Source organism: Pyricularia grisea (assembly GCF_004355905.1).
Source record: "Pyricularia grisea strain NI907 chromosome Unknown Pyricularia_grisea_NI907_Scaffold_8, whole genome shotgun sequence".
Taxonomy (NCBI): Eukaryota; Fungi; Ascomycota; class Sordariomycetes; order Magnaporthales; family Pyriculariaceae; genus Pyricularia; species Pyricularia grisea.
The window spans coordinates 1,827,430-1,845,530 of record NW_022156721.1 but is presented as its reverse complement, the minus strand read 5'-3'; the positions used below and the strand labels follow the sequence as shown (position 1 = coordinate 1,845,530).

The following is an 18,101-nucleotide window of genomic DNA, read 5'->3' as shown; positions in this document are numbered from 1 at the left end:
CCCATGGGCCTCGAGGGGCTGGTCGTTTCAGGAGTAACTACTCGCCCGCCGCCGTCTAATATCCACCATTCAGGAGGAGCAATAGACGTATCTATCAATGCGCCTGCTAGAAAGAGTGGGCCACCCTCGCGTACGCAGCACCAAAAATCCCAGAGGAGAGCTGGTCCCAGTCCAACAGGCTGTTCCCCATCCCACCGTTTAGTTTAGCGGGTTCGAGCACCACCGGCCGGACGAGCTCGACATCATGCTGCAGAAAAGCAAGCTCTATAGCGACCTAGTCAAGACATACAGCAGCAGGAGGTTTACTTTTGCGGGCGAGCTGCATATTGTTTCCAAGATTGAATGGGAATATTGAATCAGAAATGCATTGGATTGGAGACGTCTGGCGTTTTTGATCAAGAACAATGCGACTAGCCAGCTGATGGTCGTGAATCTAGAGACTCAAGGCTGTTTCAGTGCAAGAAGAGCTTGTTGGTACGGAAGTATATTCAAGCCTAAAACTCTGCTAACCGCATTTTCTTCCCGTATTGCGAAGGGGCATCCAGCGATGCTTGAGTGAGAATGGAATTCACCCTAAATCATAATGAAGCATAGCTCTCACACGTGCGCGTTGTCTCCCCATAGGAAGCAAGACGCATTTTACAAGGGGCAGGAGGACAGATGTTATTGATTGTGCCGCATGCTGTCCAGATGATGGCGCCATTTTTGGACTTGACACCAGCCACTGGGCAAAGTCTCAAGACAACAGGAAAGGAGCCTGAAACTCTCGAACCCAAAATGCAACTGCCAACAAACATTTAAAAACAACAAGGAAGTTATCAACGAGATACCACAAAGGCGCATTTATCATCAGCTTGGGACGAGTAGTTGGAATAAAGCCCATATCTACCGGCATTGTATACAAGGGAAAAGCTCCAATTGAGAAGACAACGGTATTAGGGAATGTGAGAGGGACGTTCTTGACCGGAGACTGGAAGCCATGTTCCTAGTATGAGGGTATAAAGGAAATTTACCCACGGGTGTATCACCTATAGCGCGAGCTGATCACTATCAAATTAAGGATGATGCTTTTGTGTGTTCTTTCCTGTGACTGAACTATACCTCCTGTCAGCCTGCTGATGGGTCCATATTATTGCAACACATGGCTATGTCTTTCCTGCGGTTAGTTCTATGCCTTGCATTGGGCTGGAGGCGGGCACCCAACAATCAAGGATCTAAGCACATTCTCAACTATACTGGCGTGTTGGACCTCTTCCAAACGACGATGCTGGGATGGTGAGGCGATGGATTGATCGACTGCAGGTCCTCGGTGCAGCCACATTGCAGTTGGGCTGGAAAAGCGGCTCACAGCGAGCCCCGCGTGCCATCGCCTTTCAAGTGGCTTTGCCAACTGAGGATGGTGACGACAGTCGAGCCTGGGTCCAAATTGCACCCGGAACCCTCCAAAGGCTAGGGTGTTTTATGCAGCTTCGTTAATCAAGCATCCAGGCGGCGTTAAGGTATTTGCACTGTAAAAGTGAAGGTGTGGTAGTGATTTAACCGAATTAATGTACTGAAATAACCACACCCATGGATTATCGCGGTGATAATGTTGCGCGATATGGAGGCAGACGTTGCCAAAATACTTGCTGAGACGTCTGGAAATGGTGGGGGTGACGGAGGGACATGACGTGGATAGTTTAAATTTGGGGTACTACTATCAAACCACCATCGGCCCTTGCCTATCAGCTGGCGGGCATTTATGGTGGCTTATGCGACAAGCGACATAAATTTTGCAAGGTTAGATGTAGAGGACGCTCTAAAAACTTGACCTTAAAACAATACAATTATTTCCGTTGAAAACACGAGGTGGCAGTTGAATGCAAAAGCCCCCTTTGATACGCGGCGAAACGTGTGTGAAACTCAATAAAACCAATTATAGCGACTGCTATCTGTCCTTCAACTTGCGATTCAAATATAAAAGCGCGCTATTACTGTTGGTATTCTTAGGCCGGATTTCTCCCACAAATCACAACAATCTCTCTTCGTGCCCAATTAAGAAAACAAACGGCGTGTTTTTCCATTCAAAAGTCAACCGGCCGGTTCCTATCAAACTTGCAAAGTTTTACCAATTTTTATTCGACCTTTCGGCACGCCAGATAAAACCAGCATCCAAAATCCCTCCTCCCGACCAAAATGAAGCTTACGACCTCTTTTTTGATCAGCCTTCTTATCGCCGCCGCCTCGGCCAACGAGTTTTCCGAATTTGACGGCGTTAAATGCCAGGCTAATTCTGGCGTGTGCAAGAACGGAAAATGTATCGTCAGTGGCAAGACTTACGACGATAACCATTGCACGTCATGGGGAGGACCGAATTAAAAGCTTTGTGTGCTGGGAAAAGCTGGTTATTCCTACTTATCCTGTACGCGGTTCATATTTTATCACCATGGATTGGATTAAATAAACACCTCTATGACAAACGGAACGAGACAGTTGGCAAACCCCCTGTAAACTTAGGTTGTGTTGTGATTACTGCCGCGCGAACCATTTTCAATAAGTGTGACATGGTCAATTGGTCACACATACCACCAAGGCGGTTGCAAAGCCCCATATAGTGGAATTTGCTACTTTCTCCAACCGAAGTATGTGCGAGGGCCGGCCTAGAAGGTTGGTCACCGTTTTTTTTTTTTTTTTGCGGTCAGCCTTATAGTTGGGGTCGTTAATACGATGCACGCACCTTTTTGTTCGTTGTTCTTTAGTGGCGTCTGTGTTTGAGATTTTTTTCCCCAGATTTATTAGGTTTGCTTTCTCAGACAGACGCTACCACGTGCCCAACCCGTCTCCACTAACTCCAAAATCTTTTGACATCATCGCAACGGCGATCTGTCGCACCAATATTTGCACAATTTGCATAAGTTGATAACGCCCACTGTTGAGTGCATCCGTTTGCCGGCGATTTCCAATATCCGTCATAGCGCTCCCTGCAACGACCCTTCTCGGACCGCAAGACTTACTCGGAGGACAACAAAGCCTGCAGAGCCGAACAGGACAACAAAGCTTAGACAGCATAAGTCAAACCAAACTCTAAATTCACCTATTCAGGAGGGGATCGCTTGAAATATATTTTCAGTCTAGCAATGTGCTAGGACGCTTTTGGAAAAGTTTCACAATACCAATGTTTCATATGATATCACATACAAAGTAGATAACAGGAGCCACAAGTCAGCAAGTACCCTAAGAATCCTACAACGTCGGGAAACGAAGAAGTACCCCGCGAAGGTCCCCTAAAAATCACAAACTTTTTACCTCATGACTCGACGCCCGCAAGACGCGTCACGCTGTCGAGTGTGAATCGATTGACAACGCATGCCTGCCTAGTAAAAGCTTGTGGTTGAGCTTATGCTGATCAGGTCGGCCTCGCCCCGATACTAATTGCCACGAGGCTGTTGTTGTTCTGACCAGGTCACCTGTCCATTACTGAAATATTACTTCCAGCTTATCGCCTGCTTGTTGCGTTCGAAGCAAGCCTGCATTTTCTACCATTGCTCATGAATCTTGTGTTTAAACTTGCGGCGAACCGATAACAAAGAACACAGAATTCGGGGGGCGGCAACGCTGCCGAAAGTGTAAACAGAAGTTAGAGCAGTTCGGTCGGAATGAGATCGTTCCAGCAGATTGGAATCGCGATGACATCCGAGCGTGAACATGACAAGGGGTGAAAGACTAATCCACCAAATAGGTTAAGTTTAGCTATTACGTATTTGATTTTCTTGAATCAAGTCTTGAGAATTATGGATTGTTGAAAGGAAGCAAGCCGGATGCCCGAATCGCCGAACATCGAAGGATATAAAACCCTTCGACGTCGCCTGCCCAAAATTATTAACGATCCAAAGTCCGAGAGACATCTGAGCCTCTTCATTCTCACTAACAGATACTCGCGCTTTGCTTGTCAGTTATTGGACAAGACTACGAGAAAGGAAAAGAAGTAGAAAACACATACACTCAACCATCAAAAGTAAGAAGCCCCCAACAATCATTTTTAATAACTTACATTGCTAACGGCCAGCCAGTGAGACTATCATTCTGCCTCGTCCTCCTGGCTTCAGCTACTGCCAATGCTGCCACGCAAGCCTGCAGGGTACTGTTTAATGGCACGGGCAGCACAAAGATTTCTTTCGACACGTTTACAAGTGCAATTCCTTCAGTCTGTTCCAGCCTTGGGGGCACCTTTGATATCACTCATTCAGACCAAAGCCCCAAATTCTTCCAATGCAAAGGGATTGCATCGGGTGTTGGGGATAGCACCACAACCATCTCAGGACAGACATTCCCTGTACATTGTGGGTACGGGGCTCAAACAGGCTCCTGAAGCTCCCGAAAGGTGGTAGGAATAAGACGGTGAAGAATAAATGAAATAATGACACAGGAGGGAGACATGGACTTGAAGGGGCTGGTTTTATGCAGGTTCTATCGTCCAAGACTTGTCCCAAGTTTTCTGTTGTACCCGGACTTTTGTCTAAGGTTAGCTAGAGAGTTGTCTACCAATGACTTGTGTATTATTACAAATATGGTATAAAACCTGGATGATTACCTAAGTACCTTGAGTAATTTTGCCAGGAAAGCCCAATCTGGCTCGACAACTAGCCATCTCTCGGAGTGGTGCTAGAGTTCTTGTACACGACATGTTCTTATCGACCAGTAACAGGTTCTGATCATTAGTCAGTCGAACATTTTGCGAACTGGGTTCAAACAATCTGATAAGGCCTAGCAAGCTAGCGCTCACTTCATCTTATCACATAATATAGCGGTTTTGAGTTGAAATATCAAAGACTTTTATAAAAAGTTGAATGATTTACTAATCAAAGTCTTCAAACAGCACCTTTATATAAAATGCCCGGAGAAACTCAAGGTTTGTCATAATGCAGAATAAGTAGCTAGCGGGGGGTTTGAGACGGTTTTATTCTTTCTTCAAAACCTTAAAAACTTCCTCTAGACGATAGTCTCTTGGAAAGTGGGCAGTAAATGAAATGACTGTATTAGAATTTGTGACAAGGTTGCAGTGGTACATTGGGTCAAGAAGATAGTGAATATAACCATAATAACAGATTCCAAAGCATTTCCACTGATTCTAGAACAGTCGTGCTCAGCAAAATCCTGAAAATATAAGTTTCTATCGAATATAAACCTGACTTTTCGTGTGGAAGGGGACCCTGGTGGTTGTTTTTGGCTTATCCGATTGTAATAAATATTTAAGTCATGTAAGCAAGAATAAAAAAAGAAAACAGAAATTATTAGAAACAACGCTCGTGCATAATTGGTTCTTTTAATAAATGTTTCTTCAAGAGGATTAGGGGGTACAAAAAGGGATTAACATTTAAGCCTGGCCAGACAAGGAAGACTGGTATTGGATATCTTGTGGCTGAGACTTGAGGATCTAAATTAAAATTACTGTTTGTACGTATCTGAACTTATATAAAGGCTGGACTGGAGCCTGCTGGCTGCATATTATCGCATTAAATATATGTCGCCAACCGGGACTTTGTCTTTTACTTGAAATTCCGCCAATATACATCACTAAGCTTTTCAGGGCGATAATCCCAAGATGCAATTGTCCACCATCGTCAAGGCCTTCGTCCTTATAATTTATGGCGTTGCCACGACGGTCGCCTGCCTCGACCCCCCGACTACCGACGGTGAACCCGCCTACGACTGCAAGCACAACGACAATTTCGACTCCAAATTCGCCAACAAAGCCAAGGTCAGCGGTTCAAGCCACATGCATACGTATGGCAACCCAAGCGGTGACCTTTACATCGCGCCGTCAAAGCCACAGCTTGAACAACCCCCGTGCTTCAGAGCATGCCCCACGCCTGGCCGCTGTCAAGGGTGCAGGGCATACGACGCTCAAGTCATGGCCGCTAGGGCGGCAATCAACCGCCAAATCCGCGACGATGAAGATGAACAGCCCACAAAAAGGCTACGGTGGAAGTTTTGGCACAAACGCCCTGCCGATCGGCCCGATCCAGACGAACATGTTACCGTTTCGCACGGGGATGGTAGCTGCATCGAAGCCATGAACCTGAAATGACCACGTGCTTCTTTTGCGATGGCGGTACTTTTGTTAGAAACCCCGAACACAGGGAGTTGCTCTCCAAACACATGCCTAGGAGGTTATGAGGCCCCAAATCAGGCACGATCCGCCTTCCCCGGGCCAGGCCGACACAGAAGAACCATAACTGCTTGCAAATCGACCAAAGACTAATGGTCCAAGGCTTCTTGACCCGTATACAGGCAACCTATTTCGCTCGCTACAAGTGGATATTTTTGCTTGCAACTAAATCGTACAAATCGAAAGGCCTGACCCTCCACCTTCCCAGCGTCATACTATGTAATGGTGGGGCAAATAAAGAGGACAAAAAAGAAAACTAAAAGGGTAGTCAAGGAACGTTGTGATAGAACTGGCAAGCCCGTCGCAGGATCGCTGTGGCTTGGGTATCCCTGGACGGGGAGACTAATGGCTTTGTTGAGGTGGGGCTGTGAAGAGGTGAAATTATTTTTGGAATCATCCAGTAGAATGGGTAAGCTAGATGGGATGTAATTTGTACAAAATGACGGAGTAGTACAGCAGTATAGAAGTAACTGAGGACTACGTTAGCTGCTAGGGTTGAATAAATGTTTGATTGCCTGTGGTAAGAACTTCACCAGTACTCTTGACCCATTTTTTAGAGCCACAAGTGCCAGTAAAGTCGTCATATGCATAAAACCTGTGCCCAACGCGATAAATTAGCTGATTCTCTTAGGGCTCGACGCAGAATTTTGCTTGCCACCAGCTACTATTGGGGGACCATTAGAACCACTCAAAGCCTTCGGATTACGACAAAAACCAAGATAACAACGGATTTCTAACCGGTAGATTGATAATCATCTCGCTAAGCAATTCCATTTAAGCAAAAGTATCTAGCCAAGACGCTGTTTACAAGAAGGCTTTTCGAAGACGGTAGGGTGTTGTAGTATGCCGAGCTTGTCATATATTCCTCCTGCCTTTCTTTCCGTCTTCTTTCCTCCCATTCGTCATTAGTCCGCAGAGGTGCGATCTCACATGCTGCAGTAAACTAGTAGTCCTTTTGCTTGCCGCTGCTGCGCTTTGCAATATTTCAACATCACGCAGCTCCCCGTCGGGCCCCCCCATTCATACAACGCCGATCCCTGGGCGATGCACGACCGTGTAGTCGATTTCGGGCAGGCGCGTCAGAGCTTGGCCCGTTTCCCAGCCTGGGCTGTTTCCGTTCCCATTCCGACCGAAGTTGCGCATAAGCCATTTGGGCCTCGGTCGGCAGAGTTGAGCCATGCGGTGTGGCCAACGGGGAAGATTAAACTGGGCCAAGCGGGAGTTTATTATCACCCTTGGGCCCATGCATCGGCTGTTTCCGTTCCCATTCCGACCGATGTTGCTCATAGGCCATTTGGGCCTCGGTCGGCAGAGGGGAGCCATGCGGTGTGGCCAACGGGGAAGATTGAAGTGGGCCAAGCGTTAGTTTATTATCACCCATGGGCCGAGGCATCGGCATAGCTGTAACGCAAGCCAAAAGGTAAGGGAGGAGCAAACTGATAAGGTGCATTTTGAGGGCAGACTATGCAAACAAAGCGACGACACAAACAATAGCGGAAACGATAGGCGAAAAGTGGGCAAGGCGAATTGACGGGAGGGAATGTATTAGGAAATTCAAATTTCTCTTGTGTTTCCCGGTCTATGGTTTTGTATGCTATTGACTTGAGATTATAACAACTACCTTGCCTAAGCCACGAGTCGATTGCAGATTAGTTAATCGCGCAGGTAACTGGATCCAGGGTTATAACGAGTCGAGCAATAGCTTAAAATGGCTTTCGGAGCTTAAAAAAGAAATCTGACTATTTAACTTCCTCGGTCTGCCCGGCTGAGGAGTAAACTTGCGTCGCCAGTTAAAAGCAGAAAAGAACTTGTTAAATGCATACATAAATGCCGTGTGTTATACGGGTATAGTATTATTTTACTAAGCCAATTTAGATATGTCATGTTGTTTCATTTATAGCTAAGCCAGTAAACTTCGTGCTAAGCTGGTTCAACCCTTATACATTAGCGTCGACGCATAGCATCCATTGGCCAGCCTCTGTTCGTAACTACATTCTGTTAGTTTGGCTGTGATAAGTGAGGATGTCGGGAAATAAAGCATATACAGTTCAAGAATATATAACAAATGTTTTGACAGCTCGTTCCCGGCACTATTATTGACATGGTGAATTGAAATGCTGCAGCTTCCAGAGTTGGCCAGGATCCATCGGGGAGAGCGAGAATGCAAAGGCTGGATACTAATCGAAGAACTGTTGGATCAGGCAAAGTGGCTGTCGGCACAAGTATGCAGCTCCCCTGCCTTCACCCTGTTCAGCCCAAGGCAACGGAGATTATTGTCACTATCCATGGGATTGAGCATCATTCCACTCATGCATCCGGTCGTACTCTTAGCAACGATGGTCTGTAGCACCAGAATCTTTACGACCTCAGAGAGAAACAATGAAATCGGCGCAACGGACATGGTAAAGAAACAGGACTGGCCAGAGTCGTCCAAGCCCTCTCCCCAGTCCATTTTGTATGATACTTTCAAGCTGCTTTTCGTTAGTATCACACTACCACTGACCTCAACCCAGCCAGCCTGACTGATGAGTTGGTAAGGCGCTTCCGGGTCTAGCTTTGATAGGATGGAAAGTTAGCATGTATCTCCAGAGGGCTTACTTTTTCTCAAAGAACAAAAAAAGTGATCTGTTCTGTCGGCGGTCTATTGCGCTTCTATAGCGGGGCAATTGGTGAAGCTGGCTGAGGTGCAGATCAAAATGAACGGTGAAGGAAAGTCGTCGTTCGAGGGGAAAGTAGCTGCCTAGCATCCTTTTCAAGTCATACTGCACGTCCATGAATCTGAGTCGCAATAAAGCATCAGGAACATGCATCATTGATAAGAACAAGATTTCTAGAATCCACAATTCACTCTAATCACAGATTCGCAGTCGGCTTGTGAGCAACTCGAGAGACAGAAAGAGAACTGCACCTACATCCTAAGGTTCCCAACTCGGGATATTTCTCCTCAACTAAAAAGTTCACAGAGGTCAAGCAGCGCAAGTCCATTTGTAAGTGTCAAGACAATTTAATTGTCTAGCGAAATGTGGACGGAGAGGATACACATTGTAACGACTGTTATATCCCACCCAAAGCAACCACAGAACCATTTTTCCACGTATTCCTACAGTCATAACATACAGTCTAAAGCCCATATCTTCAATTTTCACTGCTCCCTGTGTGTATTAGCGCTCCATTACTCAATACTGTTTGAAAAAAAGAAAAGATTTCGAGGCTTGTACTTACGATTTTTATGCCCGCGCCATCTACTCTCAAGACTGCGTGAAGCTCATTTGTCGACACAGTAGGAGGAGCCACGGAGCCACTTGCAGCCGGAAAATATCCTCTCGCACTCAGGCTTGCTGGTCCTGGCCTAAAAGTTTTTATCAAGAAATGTTAGGATGATTGGATGGACAGTCGGAACATGGTACTCTAGTGCAAAGGGGAGGAAAGGCTCTTACCTCGCAGTTCTTGATGAGAATGCGACGTTCCAGGGGAGCATCCTTCTCGGTTGTCTTGGCATCCGAGCCGAACAAACCAATGGAGATTGTGGTGGAGGGAGCAATGTTGTCCACGGGGGCAGCGGCGTCGGTAGTGTCATTGGTCTTAACGGGGGCAACGTTTCTGGCCATGGCGCCGACAGCGGCCAGGAGGGTGAAAAGCTGAATCTTGGAGAACTGCATCTTGTTTATTATGATGGATTTAAAGAACCCGAGAAAGGAAATATTGAATATGTAGTCGGCTAGACTGGGTCAAGAGTCAAAGAGTGACAGAAGGAAAGCTATAAAAGAGAGTACTAAGGAAATGGAACTGTGGAAGTTTGGATCGTTGGATGGTGAGGACCATAGGATAAAATCTCAGGTAAGCAAAGAGTGGCGCCCGTTTATATAGAAATATTTTGCGTAGGCATCCTCAATCACGTCGGGGGCCGGCGACGTGCGGTCCAGCCCTCGGATGAACTTGGGCACCATTTTCTGCGGGTTCCTAAAGACATCGGAGATCCCGGCATTTGAGGGGTTAGCCTCAGCACATCATGATCAGCGCCCAGGGCCCAAGCTCGCTCAGCATATGAGGTAGCAATAACAGCGTCGAGTCAGGTTCACGGAGTTGCCAAAACAAGAAAGGGGAGAGACGTGGCGGGGGAAGAATGGAGCCTCATTTAAGGCTTTTAGCAGAGCTGATTGGCTTGGCGAGACATTTTTCCCAGCGGTATTTTAGCCGTGATCTAGAAGGAATTGAGACCGGCTTGGAAACAACCCCTGATTTTATTTTATAGGGGCTCCTCTAAAGGGGTCCAAACCTATGTATTTATGCTGCCAAAATTGGAACATTGCTGGCGAACCGCTACGACTTGCATGCAGTTCTACGTAGTAATTCTCCTGGTTTACAAATGAACAGATAGTTTGAAGGCACAAATAAGTACACACCTACTACCGATTCATCACTCCATAGGTTCGCCGATCGTAAAAGGCACAAACTCCTTTTCTCCGAGTCAGCCTTTGCACTAAACAGGATTTTTGTACCATTCCTCACTTTTACTTGCAAGTCTGTATGTTATGAGATTATCTACCGTTGGATTCTTCATGCACACATCCACGCTTTCGCCCAGCTTGCAACAAGTTACATACAGGCTACACTCTCATTTATGGGTGACCTGAGTCTCATTTGGTCCGACGCGTCCTGGGAACAGGTTTGCGTGCCCATACACCTCTGCCTAGCCTAGTGCATCCAGTCTGAACTGATCAAGTGGATCAAAAAGGCAACGCTGCATCGCTTGGCTCTAGAAATCGACCATCTGTACCGCACTACTGGGCAAGGATTGAAGTATTTTATGAATAGTGACCGACTTTGCATCAAAGATCACTATACCAAACTTCATAGTGCGGTTATAGATGGTCGTTTTTGGGGCGGAAAAGGGAGGAGTTTAACATGGTGTACCCCGACTATTCCTATTCATCATTACGGCGGTCCCAGAGACCAACACAATAGAACCTCTCGTCCAATTCTATTATTCCATGCTAAATTACGTGAAAGTGCGCTTTCTCCCGGCGTCGGGATTCGGACAATAGGTCTAGATCAAGAAATGCATCATCCTCAAGCCAAAAATAAGCTTTGCCAATTCAGCAAGCCTTTAGATACATGCCGGTACCCTGTTTCATCGCTCCCAGCCCTCTCCCCACACATGTCAACCCTGCAACGCACCCACTCGCTTCTCCATCCTGTGGCTCGGTATGTGTCAACTTCTAGACCGCCAAGACCGCCAAATATCGCTTACCAAGTAGATAAATGCGAATCAAGGAGGACCATGTTACCTCAGCGTCATTGTAGATGACATCACTTACCAGCCGCATTTTGTGGTGATTCTTGGGTATTCTTTGAGACCCACAAGACCCTTTCCAGGTAGTGAAGCTGAAGTACTCGGTAAGCCCATTTGGATCGTTTAGATCAGATCCTAGTCGAGGGTAGGCTTTTAGCGCGATTCAGATCGATCGCTTCGGGCTGCGCAAAGAACAGAAACAAGGGCGAGATCAGCAGCCTGTCACATGGACAACGGTAGTGTATAACTTACTCCGGGCTGTATCATAAGGTAGTCAAGGTCGTCCTGACCGGTCAAAAGAATTGCATTCAGAAATGTGAATTGTGGGAAAGCGTAGAGGGCTGCAGGGAGGGATTGCAGCCTCTCATGTTCGATCAAATATTGAGGCGTTTGCTGGTCTCCACACGTGGCTCGTTCTCTCCCTTGTACTGATACTCTATGAGGCAATCATTGTTCCGCACTTTGCTCTCTCCACAGAAAGCTGCAAGTGCCACCAGTAGTATACATGAAGCCGGCGACACGCTCTAGAGTCTTTTGTGGCTCTTCGAAGCCCATTCGGTTATGGTGAAGAGCCTTGGTTTAAAACTGCTGCTATGTTGAGACTCGAGAGCAGGACTGGGGAAAGTTCTACTGACGTCGTGAGAAGCAATCATCTGCAAACTTGAGAAGCAAAGAATAAATAGGCGCAATATGCTGCGAGCAACGCTGTTTGATTGCAAGCTTTAAGTTTGGGGCATTGGATCAGGAGATGGGTAAACGTGCCAACAGAATGAGGGCCTCGGACTCTGTTCTCAGTGAGGAAGTTGTCAACGCCTTTTGCGAAATCGTCACGTAGCTGGTTTTGTTCGTCTCGCCCGTTCGTGACGAGAAGATGTATTTAGGCACCAAAGGTGATGCACTGCATTCCATTAAACCTGCCCTCAGTGCTATAGGGTCAAATGACTAGCGCCTAAACTCCTATGGACAGGCTCAAATGGCCATCTGCTTCAGCACTCCGAATACGGTGGAGAAACGGGCACAAGAGAAGGACTCCCTAGATATAGTCGCGATCCCGGCTTTGGGTTGCAAGCTCAGACAGAAGAGCCAGCAGTCGAGCACATCCACGATGTCAATATTCGACTATCTGAGAATGAGGCATACTGCGAACTAACCTACCATCCCCGAGAGAGACGATAACCTAGATTTAACATCTCAAGCACCTAGCAAGCTGGGAGAGTTTGAACAAGAAGATAACTGTGCATGTGCAATTTGAAGATCAAGAGCGTTGCCCTGTTGACTTACACCTGCACCTCTATCTCGGCATATAGGAGTTGACGTACTACGCCCCATAAGTAATACAAGGTCAAGACCTCTGCTACAAACAGCTGACAATTTCCTGTGGCGTTAGACGCTTCAACTTTGACCCCTTTTGATTGCTTCACCTCTCAGGTCGACATGAAATTCCCAAGCGCGAAACTTCGTCAGATGTTTTCTATCGCATTGACAATGGCTTTGGGCCATGTTAAACCCGGTGATTCCTACCAATGGTAAATTGCCAGGTCCAGTAGCTAGTAGTGAGTCTCTTCCGCCCCAAAGTATCCGTATTTTACTCCTTCATCGGTTTACCATAGTTGTCTCTATCACGAAGCTGATAGGTATGCTCTCTTTTTTCCGGTTTATGCATGAGCAATTTGTCACACATTCTAGTGCACAGATTGGCATTCCCCTGGTGTTTTCAAGAGCATGGAGGTGGTGAAACGTGAGGTTGGCGGTAGCAACATCGGAGAACAAAAACGCAGTACTATCTTATCTGTTTTACTACTTTGCAATCATCAAGTCCGTGCAGCAGTCGGATTTTCCTGTAAGAGAAAATTAATGAAGCGGAGAGCCGATTTTACCTGTTTGTTCGCGGGCAGACATGCGTGTGGGTAGATCACGTGTGGTGACACGTGATTTTAAAACACGTAGCAGAGATTTTAACGGATCTCTGCAGGATTGTAAATAGTTACAAAACGATAAATAACATGCATAAAAATACCGTTTATTTGTTATATTATTTTTACCGATCGCAACGATTATTTTATTTTTATTAATATTAATTAATATTGTTAATATAGGCAATATAAATAAATTAAATAAAGGTATTTAAATTGTTAATTCCTTTAATTAACGTTATATTTGGGGTTAATAACGAAAAATATTATAATAATTATAAATACCGTATACCAACGCGTTTAAAATTTATGGATTATTATTACGTAAATTTTTAAAAACACCGGTTAAATCGTTACAATTTAAACCTTTTAGAACTTTTATTACCCGGGTTATACCGTTAGCCAAACCTTTATTTCGAACCGTTATTTTAAACGAAAAACGGCGTTATATCGGATATTAATACGATAAACCCAAATATACCGCCTATATTATTTACAATACCGAAAATATTCGAAAATTTTAACGAAAACGAATTTTTAAATCGTATATTTAAAAAATTGGGAATCCATTCCAATAATTAAAAAAAAATCGATATAAAAACGTTAAAAACCGGGTTAGGAAATTTATCCGAATATTTAAACCAAATAATAATTGCGTAAAAAAACGTATAAATTATTAAAATAATTTGCGATTTCGAAAAATTTATAATATTTAAAAAAGGTAACCGGTTATTGGAATATTATATCGAAAAATTTAAAAGTTGGAAAAAGGAAAATTTTAATAAATATAATAAAGGGTTTATACGAATTTTAAAAAATTATTTACAAAATTATAAAATTATAATACCAGGTCGAAAATACGGAAAAATAGGCCGAAAATTAATAAATATTATAAAAATTGTAAAAAAGGAGCCGTAAACGGAAATTACGTAAAACCGTAATCCTAACGAACCTTTAATTAAAAAAATAAAAAATCGTATTTTATTATTTACCAATTTATAACCCGTATACCATACGTTTAAAATAGATTTTTAGGGGCCCGACCCAAAATTACGGCTATTATTTAATATATAATATAATTATATTTACCATTTATTTACCGTTTCCGGAAAATAGCCGTTTGGTAATATAAAACCGTTTAACGAAAAATATAAAAAGGAATTTTGGAATAAACGGGCAAATATTTAAAAGGAATAATTAATTACGTACGAAATTTTCCAAACGTATAATCGTTTTATTACGGTATAAAATATTATTATATATAAACGTTTATTACCTATTTAAATATCCAATTAAACGTTTCCGTTTATTACGTTAAAATTTTTTTTACAAATCTGGGAAAAGGATAATAATTATTTAAAAAATTTATACGATTTTTTAAATAAAAAGGTATTTAATTTTACAAATATTTGCCAAATAATGTAAATCGAAATCTTCCAAATATACGCCGTATTTCCGTAAATTTTAAAAGGAAAAATTAACGATTATTTCCGAATATATATAAATAGGAATAAAATTTTTAAAAATATATATTTACGTTTAAAAAAAAGGTTCGATACCGATTTTATCCGTTAATAATATTATTTAAATTGGAATTTAAATACGTTTTATTCCGTAAAAAATAAACCCGAAAATATAAATAAAACCCTAAAATAAATTTTGGAGCTTTTTTTCGATAAATTATAATAATACCAAAAAGTTATAGGATTAAATTATTAATTTAAATACCAATTTGTTAATAATATAATACGGGTTATATAAAAAGTACCAAAATTAAAATTAATATTTATAAATACGAGAAATAGGTTATATAAAAAGTTTTACAATTAATTACGCCGGTTTATAATTATCGAAAATAAACTATAAATTAACGGCCAATATTTAATTAATTGTAAATACCAAATAATAGTTTAAAACGAACGGCCATTATACCGTAAATAATTGGGTTTAAAAATTTAAACGAAATTAGGGATCAAACCCCAAAAAAAAGGTATAAAAAAGGGGAAGGTATTATATTTGCAAAAAAGAAAATTACAAATTATAAAAATATATTAAAAAGGAATAACGCGTTAAAAAAAAACGTTGGAAACGCGAATAAAAAAATTATGGCCAAAATATACGAAATTATAAAACGTTTTTATAAACCGCGGAAGAATTTAACGAAAATTTGGGTAATAATAATTTAAAAATATTAAAAAATTATTTAATAGAATTTGTAAACGAAAAACCCATTATAATTAGCCATTATATAATAATATAGGGTATAAAATTTTTAATAAACGAATTTTTTAAATATAGGTTTAACGTTATATAAAAATAGAAAATAACGCAATTAATTAATCGCCTAAATTATATATTTATACAAACTAATATAAAATAGGAAGGTTTTTTATTAAATACCGGCGCGGTTAAATATTTAACGGCAAAATTTAGGCAATTTATAATATTGTAACGATATAAAACAAACCTATATATAAATTAATAACGTATTGGAAAAATACGTATACGTTTTGGTTAAAATAACGTGGTAATATCGATAAAAATTACCGATATATTTACCCTTATAGGGATAATTACGTTTTATATTATAAAAATAAATATACCGTTTTTAATATTATTAAAAAATATAAATAAATTGCAAATTTATTATAATAACGTCCGAAACGAAATCGTTTACGGTAACGGTAAACGAATATTTGTAAAACGGAAAAGGGGGTATTTTTGGTTTTATTTGGATAATACCGCGTAAAGGATTATATTTTTTACCGATTTTGGAATTGCGGGAACGTTTTTAACGGAAAAAGAGCTGCGGCGAATTTATAAACGTTTTGGATATTTTTTTGTTAATAAATTTTGGCGTTTATTATAACGTACAGGCGAAAACGCGGATTTTAAAATAATTTAAATAATTAATAAAATATGCCATTTTTACCAAAAAAAAGGAAAATTACCGTAACGTTTTAAATTTATTTTAAAAAAGGATATTAATTTTAATTACGAAATTATCGTTAATATTATATATTTGGATAAATGGTTAATATTTTATATAATCGATACGAATATTATATTTTAATTTACCCAATTTTTAATTAATATATTAACCAAAAAAACGTAAAAAACGTTAAAATAATATTAAATCGATATTTATTTAGGTCCGCCAAACGTATTAACGTTCGACCCAGGGCCCAATTTCCGTACAATTAAATTTTACGCAAAAATACGTTTTTTAAAAATTATATATTATTAAATTTTTATAAAAACGTATTGGGTTATAAGTAAAATCGAACGTTTTTATATATTTTTAAAAAAGGCGTATAAAATTATCCGGGCAAAATATAATAACGATTACTTATAAAAAACTGCTTTTTGAATAGCGGTAAAAACGGTTAACGATACCGCCGGACCGAACGGGTTAATATTTACGTTATTGGTTTTTGGAATTATACTAAAAATAATTATAAATTTACCCCTAACGTTTATTTAGGTAAAACGCGCGGGAATAATAAATAAAATTATAATTAAATTCCGAAAATTTATTATAAAAAGGAAATTAAACGACGCGTTAATTGTTAAAAACGGGCCTAATATAGGGGATAAATTACCGCGTACGTTAACGTTAGGTAACGAAATATTAATATACCGCGAAAAAGGTAATTGGAATGGTTTTTATAAAATTATTTTTATTACCGCAAATATAATACGGGTGGTATTACCTAACGGCGATTCCAATTTTAAAAATACGTACGTTAAATTTTATTATAAATATTCAAAATAATCGAACGATATATAGGGTAATTAGGCCAAATTTACGTATTTAGGGGAAATTTAACTACGGCGGAAAAGGCGCCTAAAAACGATATTAAAACCCCCGAAAATTTTTTTAAATTAACGCCAAATCCCCCTATAAAAATATTTATTATATTATAATAAATTACCTTTAAAAATAATTTTACAATTTATATAACGATTAATTTAAAAAATTAGCGGCGTAATATTAAATAAAGACGGCCTAAAATATATTATAATAAAACGTTTATATTAATTAAAAAAGCCCAATTTAAAAAATTGGTTATTAAATATAGGGCCGAAAGGAAAATAATAACGTTAGGGGCTTTATTCGAACAATTAAATATAACGGAAATAAATATTTTATTAAGCGTAGGAATATTCGAATTAATATATAGAAATAATATATATAACCGGATTTTTAATATTAAAATAATACGGAAAATTAAAAAAATAGCAAATCGCCCGTACGAAAAATTACGTTTTATTATACAAAAGTATAATAATAGCGAAAAAAAAACCTATTAACCCAGGCGTTAACGATTATACGGTATAACTAATAATTAATTTTAGCGATCGTATTTATTATAATAACGCAATTCGGTTACGTTTTTATAATTAGGAATATTAGCCAGGCGTATATCCAATCCAAAAACCAATTCGTTAGGGACGTATTAGTAAAGATTCCGAAAAAATTACTATATAAATACCCGCCGGAAATTTACCTTAAAATTAATAAACCGTTATACGGGTTAGTAAAATTAGGATTATATTAATTTAATACCTATTAGCGTTATTATAAAGAATAATTAAATTATATAACGTTTAAATACGATATTTAGTTTTTAATTACGAAAAACGGTCCGTTTGGGTTAATGGGCCTGCAAATAAATAATACGCTAAATTTGGGAGATTCCGAATTCGTTACGTGCGAAAAAATAAAGTTCCAAAAAGCAGGGTT

At 40.6% G+C, this 18,101-nt stretch overlaps 4 protein-coding genes across 4 annotated transcripts; 3 read left to right on the top strand and 1 right to left on the bottom strand.

Annotated features, from left to right (window-relative positions):
• Nucleotides 1-4,147: 4,147 nt before the first annotated feature.
• Nucleotides 4,148-4,348, top strand: PgNI_12193 (uncharacterized protein; the record flags this gene model as incomplete). Its single annotated transcript, XM_031132148.1, has 1 exon — nt 4,148-4,348. A coding segment is annotated over one exon (201 nt), but the record flags the coding sequence as incomplete, so codon positions are not given.
• A 1,233-nt stretch (nt 4,349-5,581) lies between these two features.
• On the top strand, nt 5,582-6,067 carry PgNI_12192 (uncharacterized protein; the record flags this gene model as incomplete). The annotated part of the gene is made up of 1 exon (XM_031132147.1): nt 5,582-6,067. One exon carries the CDS (start codon nt 5,582-5,584, stop codon nt 6,065-6,067), a length of 486 nt encoding a protein of 161 aa, XP_030977100.1.
• Nucleotides 6,068-9,261: 3,194 nt separating this feature from the next.
• PgNI_12191 (uncharacterized protein) lies at nt 9,262-9,807 on the bottom strand (the record flags this gene model as incomplete). The annotated part of the gene is made up of 3 exons (XM_031132146.1): nt 9,262-9,293; nt 9,371-9,497; nt 9,586-9,807. The coding sequence occupies 2 exons, from the start codon at nt 9,805-9,807 to the stop codon at nt 9,414-9,416; spliced, it is 306 nt and encodes a 101-aa protein (XP_030977101.1). The 3' UTR covers nt 9,262-9,293; nt 9,371-9,413.
• Nucleotides 9,808-9,928: 121 nt separating this feature from the next.
• Nucleotides 9,929-10,201, top strand: PgNI_12190 (uncharacterized protein; the record flags this gene model as incomplete). Its single annotated transcript, XM_031132145.1, has 2 exons — nt 9,929-9,985; nt 10,031-10,201. The coding sequence occupies 2 exons, from the start codon at nt 9,929-9,931 to the stop codon at nt 10,199-10,201; spliced, it is 228 nt and encodes a 75-aa protein (XP_030977127.1).
• Between the last annotated feature and the right edge of the window lie 7,900 nt (nt 10,202-18,101).